This window comes from Monopterus albus, unplaced genomic scaffold, assembly GCF_001952655.1.
Source record: "Monopterus albus unplaced genomic scaffold, M_albus_1.0 scaffold288.1, whole genome shotgun sequence".
Classification (NCBI taxonomy): domain Eukaryota; kingdom Metazoa; phylum Chordata; class Actinopteri; order Synbranchiformes; family Synbranchidae; genus Monopterus; species Monopterus albus.
The window spans coordinates 125,323-135,747 of NW_018128168.1; the positions used below are offsets into that span (position 1 = coordinate 125,323).

Here is a 10,425-nt window from a genome sequence, read left to right on the forward strand (position 1 = left end):
TCAAACGTGCCTGCCATGCTGGTTGATGTGGTGGCTGCCATGGTTACCGAGGGTATGTGACAGCGGCATTCGTTGTTTATAGACCTCGTGGGCGGAATTTCTCTGCGGCATGCGTGTGACAGCCTGGGAGGCAGGATCTCGTTGTGTCGTGCCAGGGGCTGAATGGAGGAAAGGGTTGTGAGAAGGCCGATCAGGAAAGAGACTCTTTGAACGCCGAGGATGGGGCACTGGGGTGTCCAGACTGTGGTGGTGGGAGGGTGACGGGGAGGGAGGGCTGCGACTGCTGAATGGACGATCAGAGCGCATTGTGAGAACATTAGCATAGGCCCCCTCATCCAGGGTAAGCTCTCTCTCCCTATCTCTGTCAGGCAGGCTCAAACCCCGCATGTGGGCATGTGGCTGCAAATGCAGCTCTGGAGTGCCGTCTGGAAGCACGTTTTCATAGGAGTGCTGACGGCTCAGCTGGAGGTCCTGGGCCGACGAGGAAGTGGGGATTGGAGATGGAGGAGAGGGCTCGAAGTGGCTGATAAGCCCGTCCCCTTCGCCCACCAGGCCCAGCTCGCTCTGTGGAAGATAGTGTGTAAACATGTCCCCACTGTGTGGGTGAGTGTGTGTGTGGGAGTAGTGTGAGTGGAGGTGGTCTTCGCTAATGTTGTATAGGTTTCCCAGGTGGGCGCAGGCATCGCACCGAACCTGCGGTGAGCGAACAGTGTACAGGCCGGAGTAACCGCTTAGCTTGGTCAGGCAGGCGCGACAGTGACTGGGCCTCACACTTTGGGTCCCCAGACCAGCACCTGGAACATCTAATGAACCTGCAGCCTTGTCCTTCACACTGGAGGGAAAAGAAGATAAAGGATTACACATACAAAAACTCCGTCCAAACACTCTGAACAATGAAATTATGTGTTCATTTGTGTTTATTTTCTGCTTAACATAATACCTGCTGTGTGTGTAGGTGCTGTATTTCTTGTCCTTCAGGGAGTGTAGGTCAGCCTCAGCGCTGTGACTGTGATGCAGCAGGCTGGCGCTCAATTGCAAAATGGGTGCGTCCCCCTGGTGGGACTGTGTGTAAGTGTGTGAGTATGTGCTCTCAGGTGGAAACAGATCAGGGGGGTAACTGTGGTCATCGCCTCCCCCCTGGCTGTCTCGCTGGTAGGGGGGAGCGGACTGAAGACTGGCCTGGTCTGAGTCAATGGAGTAGATCTTGGATCCTCCGCCCCCACTCCCACCTCCTCCCCCACCCCTCTTCCTTAGCTGATTGATAGACTTAAATCCACTTCTCGCTGCCAAAGAGTCAGAATCTTTGTGTGACTGCGGCCGACTGGAGCACTCTGAGATATCAGAGTGTAGTGGCTCTTCAGGCAGGTAGCGCTGGCTTTTCATTGGTGGAGGTCCAGGTCCAGATGCTGAGGAGGGGCTTGGGCCAGGGCTTGGCGATATGACAGAAGGCTGGGTCTTCAGTGTCTCCACACTTTTCTTCCACAGGGCTCGAGGTTTTGATGCGGGTGGCGCGGTGAGGCGGGTCTTACCATTATCATTGGTGATTGACAGCTGAGGTTTGTTGGGGCTGGTCTGGTGGGCAGGGGCTTTTTGTTGCCCGGGAAATGGCGCAGCATTGTTAAGGAGGGCTTTGTGCCGCCCGGACAATGACAGGAAGCCCTGCGGACCTGTGGTGTTGCTATAGAGACCAGGACCCTTTGGAGGCAGACTATGGAGTGAGTTACCTAGGAGACAAGGAGAGATGCACCTCAGACTGCAGATACAGTAGATGGATGTTTGGACAGATGTTCAACCTGTTAGCTGAAACATTATATTTTGCCCTGGCATGCTGTATTTAGTATCTTATGTGTTTCTAATCATGAGTTTTTTCATGATAGTCAATTTGATTACAGTTTGGTATCTACAACAAGGTAAAGGGAGTCACCTTTCTTTTACATATGGAAACTCTACAGAAAAGACAGGAATAGTTTGTGGGCAATTTGATCACAGGTGCCATGTTTACATGCTCTGTGTATGTTAATGAATTTTGTTTTAAATATTAAATATACAGCGCACAGTGGACTGTTGATAGTAGTATTACAGTACCTTTCCCTGACATCATATCTAGGATGCTAGGCTGCAAGAGGACAGTGTTGCGTTTAGGAGAAGACATAGCAATGGACTTGGCAGACTTGAGAAGGTGCAGCATGTTGGCTTGAGGGCTAAAGTCCAGCTCAGGAGTCTTCTTCTTCATATCTATATGAACGCCATGGATACAGCTCCATATACCCTGAGAGGAGGAGAGGAGAGCAGAGGAGAGGAGAGGAGAGGAGAAGTGACTAATTTCCTTGCCAGGTATTAGGAGAGACCTCTGTATCATTTCCTCCAGTGAGTTTACCGCAAACCTTAACCTCACTTTTATTTTGTAATGTAGCTAAAAGAGATAATCACCACTTTTTTTAGATGAACTGCTTTCAGAGGCATCTAGAAAATTTAATTTAGATGATGTCACTGGAGGGGGCCTGTGAGTGCAAGGAGATGTTCTTCTGAGAGCCACTTAGCCTCCAGCATCGCTGTTCTAACAGCATGCACACACAGAGAGACAGACGCACACACATCACACTCCTTTTGTAAAACACTTAATGTGTGAAATGCTGCTTGTCTGGAATAAAAGCCCTGCTTAACACAGAGTCCACTGAATAATGAAAGGACAGTCTGTTTGGGTGTGTCTCTTTCTGTTTATGTGTGTGCATTTGTCTGTCTGTGTGGACAAGCCTGTCCCTCACTTCACTACACCTGCATATGCGTAACCATTTTTAACTTTGTCAGACCAGGCTTGTGCATGTCTATGTGTGCGTGAGAGAGAGAGGGGGCTTTGTGTGCATGCACATGAGTGTGTGTCCACGTTCTCATCCCCTTAGCTGTTTGATTCCTCTAGCCAGTCGTCCTAATGCATAGCATTAGCTGGGCTTTATAATCACAAAGTCTTTCTGCTGTCACGTGCGCACAGATTCCAATGTCTTAACAGTAACTACTGTGGTACTGTGGGTGTTTCACAAAGACACACACAAAGAGATGTTCACATAGTTTCTTTAAACTATGACAGTCATGTGAGTTTTAGACATCCCTGTTTGCATTTTCCCCACATCTGAAGAAGCATAAAGGATAAAAAAAAAATCATCTGCTCGAGATGCTATTTTTGCACAGAACAAGACAGCAACAGAGTAAGTGTTTTTGTAATGCACTGTGCAATGTTTGAACTGATGTTGTTAAACAGTAGAAAGGCTTGCGGCTCAGAATAATGTGCTGAGTTTTTTCTATTTTTCTGTTTTCTGCTTAACCACATTTGCAAATGTAGTTGGATTGGTTCTTTTTCAGATTCTGCATGTTTATCGTCTTCCTCTTCACCCCATCTCTTTGTTTTAGAGAAGTGTGCAAGTCCGCTTTACTGTTTAAACAAGAAATTCCCATTCAAATTCCTAATAATAATATTGCAACCATCAGTGCCGTCTTACAGTGTAAATCAGTGATTGCACTCTCAAGGAGGGTGTTTGATCAGTGAGCTGAGTTCGGCTCTGTAAATTCTAACAGGAACATCTTGAAGTGCTACCTCAGAAGCAGAGGAGGCAAAAACTGCTACCCAGGAAACAACACTGGACCCACTTCCTGCTGTCGAAATGCAAATAAAGTTCCTGCAGTGGAAAAGCATTATTAGAAATGTTTTCCTTTTCTTTACCCTGCTGATAGTGAAGAGCAGACCTGGCCTCCCAGAGCAGACACCAGTGAAACAGTATCTCAGCCTCCAGTAAAAAAGGTGTTCAGAGATGAAGGTGAGGATAGAGAGTCCCATAGCTGTGGCCAGCATGTAGAAGACCCCTGCCATGTTATCCACATCCAGCTGGCTGGACATCACCTCGTTCTTTTCAGTGTGACAAATCCCAGTCAGCCACTGGGACTCCAGCTCCTCCATCTCACCTGTCGTAAAGGTAGGGAAAAAGCAAAGTGAAGGATTAAGATGGCAGCAGAAGGTTGGGGTGAGAAACGAGGTAAAGGGACAGAAGGGAGGGCGGGGATGAGCAGTAGAGGGAATAATATAGGTGTGGTAGGAAAAGGGCATATCATTACATGAAAAGATGGAGAGGAGACAGGAGGTAAGAGAGGTAAAGTGGTTAATAGACTGAAATGGAACGGACACAGGAGGCGGTGTGAATAAAGGGTCACTGGAGGAAGGCGAGGAATTGATAGTGATGGAGTGACAAGGAAATATGGGAGGAATTATCATCAGGGGATGGGTTTGTGTGTTTGACCATGTGTGTTTGAGCATGCGGGTGTTTTCCCTGAGTAAAAAGGCCGGGTGTGAGGCAAAGTGCTTTAGTGATTTCAGCAGTTTGATTTCTGTCTGGCTCATTCTCCTTCTTCCATTCACACCATCTCACAGCTTATTATACAGAACAATCTGGAGGAGTAAACATAACAGGACATGGTGGGCACACACACACACACACACACACACACACAAACCCACACAGAATAATGATGATGAAATGGTGTGTTAAGACGAGCCCCTGATAGCTTTTTGAACGAGAGAGGGAGGAGAGTGTGTTCAGGAAGTGGGAGGAAGGAGAGACAGCTGAGCAATGGCACAATTGTAATAACATTTAAGGTCTTCAGCTTCTTAGAAACTTTACTGCAGTGTGTCTGAGATAATGTATGTGTGCAAGTGCCTCACCATCGCCTATGATGCCTAGTATGGCCAGATCAACCACCCGCTTCCAGTAGGATCCTTTCTGCAGGGCGATACCATAACCTGTGGTGGCAAAGACGTAACCGCTGCCAATGGTCACGAGCTTACAGCCGTCATCTCTGCCGGCCATGTAGTTCAACACGGCAGCGTCATAGATGAAAGCATCCAGCTTTCTGTAAGTGAAAGACACATTCTGAATTTACAACTTAGCACAGTGGTTCCCACTTGTAAAGCATCACAAGAGGTTGTGAAATTATTAACGTGAAAGGATAGAAATATTTATTTCTTCTCAATTTTCTATATTCAGTATAATCATAATTTCAGTGGTTAAGCAGTTGTATTTAAACTGTGGGTTTTGTACAGACAATACAAAAGAGATATTATGTGTTAATTTGTGAGTTTTAGAGGTGCCAGTAGGCAGATTTTGTCACATTTGGACAGTAGTGTAATAGCCATGAGAAGCTACTGCTGAATTTTCTTTCTCTGAGCTGGAGAGACAGCGAGTCTGGTGGAGCTCTGACAGTCTTCATCTCTCTAGGCATGTTTACGGCCCTTTGACAGTGTCACTGTGTGCACACCTGTGTTGTAGCTCATCTAGAGGCGAGAGGCTCTCCAGTGTCTGCATTTGTGGGGGAGTGTCAGTAGCCCTGCTGTTTATCATGGTTAAAGTTACTGATTGCTAGCACTAAATACCTCGTTAACCTCTGAATACTGCAGAGTTATCGACGGGCCTGTGTGTTGTGTTTACTGGCTCTGCTGAGGTATAAATCTCCTGATGAACAAAACAAACCTCAGAGTCATCACAGTTAAGGATTTGACTGAACTGAACTTTAAGATCCAAGCAGACAAACTGGATACATTTGAGCAGGTAAATCAGATTTTGCACAAAATGTGAATTCTGTTTAAAAAAATCAGCATCATGTACCAACAATACGCTATATGACTATGTGTACAGCTCAAAAATAATTTATGGTGTAGCTACTTTTTAAGAAAAACAAAAATTTGCTTCACTTTTGCTCACTTTTCTCTAATTTTCCGGATTTATTTTGTGACATACAAAAACACTGTTGTTTTTAAATCTACAAAAAACCTCTTCTGAAATTTACACCAGGAATCAGCAAGTCTTATGATTACGCTGTATTTTGTTTTACTAATCTGATTCTGCAAAGTAACTAAAGTTACTAAATGAATGTAGTAGATTAAAAAGTACATTATTTGCCTCTAATACATAGTAAAGTACGAAGTAGCAGAAAAGGGTACATATACCTCAAGCATGTACTTAACTTTATACTAATTACTAAACTTGAGTAAATGTACTTTGTTACCTTCCACCGCTGTATGCTGTTATAAACAGTTATATATTGTTTGGCATTTTTAAATGTATGTCTGTGCTGATTTCATGGGACTAACAATATTGTACTGTATTTGACTTCAACTGATAAAAGAGAGGTACAGTATATGAAATCTGAATCTTCACTAATTATATATTGTTTGGCATTTTTAAACGTATGTCTGATTTCATGGGAGTAACAATATTGTACTGTATTTGACTTCAACTGATAAAAGAGAGGTACAGTATATGAAATCTGAATCTTCACTACTGAACCTAATAATGTTCACACTGTGAAGTGTAACAGTTCCTCAGATCCACACACAAACCACTTGGATTACTCAGTGACTACAGCCTGGTACCTAGCCCCCCCCCTGTTAGATATGCATGCGTACAGTACATATACAGTGCTTGGATTAAAACTATTCACCAAAGAGCGAATGTTAAATAAATGCATAGAGTATCTGTTGTTACAGTTTGGTTACTTTCAGATTAATACTCACTCAGTTAAGTGCAGACAGCATTTGAAAACAATATAAACCCATTAAAGTACATGCATACATCGTATTGTGTCCAATCAACTGCTTTTTGCCTAAGAATTCAGTTAAACACAGATGATTCTCCTGAACACATTCAATATAGAGTTTTGATGTTGTATAAACAAAGACTAATATATGAGATATGAAAAACAAATCGTATCTTTTTGATATGCAATATCAATAAAATAATTGCAGAAAGGGAAAAGCAAAGAGGAAAATTATGTTTGGATAAAATACTCCAAAGATCAAAGCACCCAGAAGTAATGAACAAATAAAAGCACAGCAGCCATTCTTCCATTAGTGTGTTAGGAGTGAGAATAAAGGTAGCAAACTCCACAACAAATTACACTGTCCCTGTTTTGGCAGCTCCTGTTTTCCAGCAGCAACAAGACTCAATAATTAGCACTTGCAGGCAGAGCCTGCCTTGTACCATCAGTGACAGAAACACTCAGCACAGTTACTGCAGCATTATAGCATGAGCTAGTGCCTGGGCCCCTTGGGACCGAGTTTCTTTCTTTGCCTTTTGTTTGTTTTCACATATTCTCAAGTATACATGGTGTTTCTAAACAGAATTCCCTTCTCAGGTGTAATAAATCTCAACTTGATGTGACTTGGCTTGACAAGTTTACCGTACCCCGTCTTGAGGCTGATCAGCGCATCCTGGACGCCGTTCTGATGGTATTTTGTCATGTACTGATGCATATCTGGATAGTTCTTCCTGATGTTACGCTCGGTGCTGCCATTAGGAACAGTCCCAAAGCGAAATGGAGGGGAATAGGAGTATGGACTCTGAAACTGCAGGGAAAGAAAGAAGGAAAGGAAAAGAGATACAGATTGTTTAGAGAGGAAGAACAATTCATTCATTCATTCATTCATTCATTCATTCATTCATTTTCTACCGTTTGGTCCCTGGGAAGAACAAAAGAAAAGCAAAATTTTTACACAAAGAGGCTTGAAGACAAAGAAATTAATTGGGACACAGCAAGAAGAAAAGAATTTAAAAAAGGAGGAGAAGAAAGTTCAAGTAAGAGAGAGAAGAAGTGTAAAACACACAGGTGGAGAAGACAAGAGGAAGAATGGAGAATGACAGGAAAAGAGAAAGGAGGAGGGAAGGCACGACAGTGGAGTGGACTCATCAGTCATCATCATTGTGTGTCCAGCCTAGCGTAAGACTGGCTGGGGGTCTGCTGTCATACAAGCCACACACACACACATTTCTTTGATCTATGCGGCCTGTGTGTGTGTGCCTGTGGGCCTGCTGTGCTGGCAGTGTTAAGTGTGGTGACAGCTACGACCAGAGGGTTTGGGCTGTTGAAGCCCAAGGGTACTCCATGGAGAGTTCTGTCTGGCTGCAGGGCTGGCATCCATTACAAGAGCAACCCTGACTGTGAATGCGTTTAGTTTCTTCTGTGTGTGTTTGTGTGTCCGTATGTTTGTAATCCCACCTTCTTGTCAGACAGTCCTGTGACTTGGTCCACAAATTCTTCCTGGATCATGAAGGCAGCCAGGTTGGCAGTGTAGGAGGCCAGGAAGATGACGGCAAAGAAGGCCCAGACTGATACGATGAACTTACTGGTGGTGCCCTTTGGGTTCTGCACGGGCACAGAGTTGTTGAACACCAGCCCCCACAGCAGCCATATGGCCTTACCGATGGTGAACGATGGACCATGTGGGTCTGAGAGACAGAAAGGCAGGGGAGCAGAGATAACGAAGAGAAAAAAGAACGACAAAGGGCAAAGGCAGTCAAAAAGAAGCACAGCAACCATATAATTATTCCACAATATACATTGCAACCCCCTGAAATTCTTGCTTTATAGTTGTTTACCAGTGGCTGAAAAAAAAGACACGGGGTCATGTCATCATAAAAACATCTTGTTGACTAAAGAAAAATCTTCTAAAATTAAAAAGAGCATCTTTAGGTGCAGTTTGATACTGTATAACGTAGCTGGGCATAATGTGTGGATGGAAGAAGAGAAAGACTGTTTAATTTTATAGTAGGATCAGAGGGGAGATGTTGTAAAAATGCTTTTATTAGCCTCAATTTTTTTATGCCAACAGCTCACAGATGTCACAATGTTTAATGTCGGCAACAGGCATTTGCTTGGTCTGGGAGCATGATCAATAAAAGGAGACCGAAACTTCTTTTGGGTAAGTAGATCGAACTTTACTTAGAGCAATTTAAAGCCACAAACAAATGTAGCTTGTTAACACTATCCACTGACTAATCTGGAGTTTTTCCAGACTAATGTCTTGCAGAAAATAAAAAAAAAACAAGGCTGCAAAAGTGGAGATATATGCACACAACACATGCCGCAAAGGTAAACTGCCAAGAAATTGCATTTGAATATTAAAAACAATAGGTTAATTTATTTCAAAATGAGCTGTGACTGATGAGATGCAGCTTTGCAACACAATAAGACAGAAAATATGAAGAACACAATTTGATTTTCCAGCCTGGAGCAGCAATGTATGTTGAAGTGAACTTCAGACTGGATTCAGTAAAGTTTTTGACAGTTTGACTTGTGGTCTGCATTTCACTTCAGCTGCAAATGTCTGCAAGTATGGTAAAGCTCTGGATTTAACCATTGAAGCACCTTTTGGGAAATATGCTTATTTGTTTTTTTTCTGATAATAAAAAATGTCTATACTGTTCCCACATCTCGTGTCATGCCAGCCAACAGATGATTAACTTAGTACAGAGACTGAAATTATTTGGCTAGCCTGGGTAGTGATGACAGGACTCAAGACTCAAGATGAAACAAAAATAGCTTTAGGCAGATTTTGATACCTGTATGCTAAGCTAAGCTAATAGACAGCTGGATGTAGCTTCGTATTTACTGTACAGTCATGAGAGTGGTTTTGATCTTCTCATCTAACTTTCAATAAAGAAAATGAGGATTTCCCAAAATGTGGAATTGTCCCTCCTGAAAGGTGAAACTGTAAAAGAAAAAACATTAATTTAAAATTGTTGGAATTTGTTGTTCAATCACTGTGTAAGAAGAAAAACAACAAACTAAACACATTGATTAGATTTATTGAACCAATGCTCAGGAAGTGCTGAAAGAAAACTCCAAGAAAAACATTATTCACTTTCTACACTTTCATTTTAAAGTTAAATTAAGTTAAAATACAATTTTGTGCCAACACAACATCAAGCTCCAGTTTACTGCCGACAGCACAGCTCCAGGTTATGATTTCTGATGATGTCTCAGATTTCCAGCTTTAGGAGAGACAGTTGTTAATGCTCTGTAACTGAACTGTCTAAACTCAGAGTAATAATAGGTCACTTCTTGTGCTTCAGGGGAAGCTTGGATTTGTGCTTCTTGCTCTGGGGAGAAAAGATTGGTGTGATGTGTCTGTGTGTAAGCCTACCTTTGCCTTGGGCCAAGTTGCGGTTGAAGCCCAGCGGACTGACAAACTCAAAAAGGAAGACGGCGATGGCTGTGACAATGAGCAGCATCACAAACATCATCACCCAAACTGATGCACTGAAGGGCTCTGGGAGGAAGGAGAGAGAGAGGCGTTAAAGAAAAGAGAGAGAGAGAGAGAGACACTGTGGAGGTGCAGGAGATGGTTATAAAGTGAGGAACAAAGAGAAAGAGGAGGCAAACTGAGAAAGGAGGAGAGGAAACAAGACAACAAGGCCAAGGGGGAGATAAAGTGAGGAAAAATGATATAGAAAACAGACAGGGGAGAAAGGGAGAGACAGAGACAGAGAGGAGCGAGAGGAGAGGGAGAGTTAGTCACGGAGAATTTGATGGAGCACATTTCCATATTTCTCATTATTCCCTTGGATGAGAGCAGAGTGAGGGAGAGGCCTGGGGTGGGGGAGA

At 43.4% G+C, this 10,425-nt stretch overlaps 1 protein-coding gene across 2 annotated transcripts in view; it reads right to left on the reverse strand.

The window, feature by feature from the left end:
• The window catches only part of grin2ab (glutamate receptor, ionotropic, N-methyl D-aspartate 2A, b), a 112,169-nt gene that overhangs the window by 6,791 nt on the left and 94,953 nt on the right, over window positions 1–10,425 (reverse strand). For both annotated transcript variants that reach the window (XM_020622761.1, XM_020622762.1), the window contains 8 exons: window positions 9,965–10,090; window positions 8,038–8,267; window positions 7,227–7,387; window positions 4,709–4,896; window positions 3,716–3,954; window positions 2,086–2,269; window positions 941–1,724; window positions 11–832 (listed from right to left, as the gene is read on the reverse strand). In XM_020622761.1, the coding sequence (XP_020478417.1) occupies window positions 11–832; window positions 941–1,724; window positions 2,086–2,269; window positions 3,716–3,954; window positions 4,709–4,896; window positions 7,227–7,387; window positions 8,038–8,267; window positions 9,965–10,090 (2,734 nt within the window). The remainder of the gene's footprint in view (window positions 1–10; window positions 833–940; window positions 1,725–2,085; window positions 2,270–3,715; window positions 3,955–4,708; window positions 4,897–7,226; window positions 7,388–8,037; window positions 8,268–9,964; window positions 10,091–10,425) is intronic.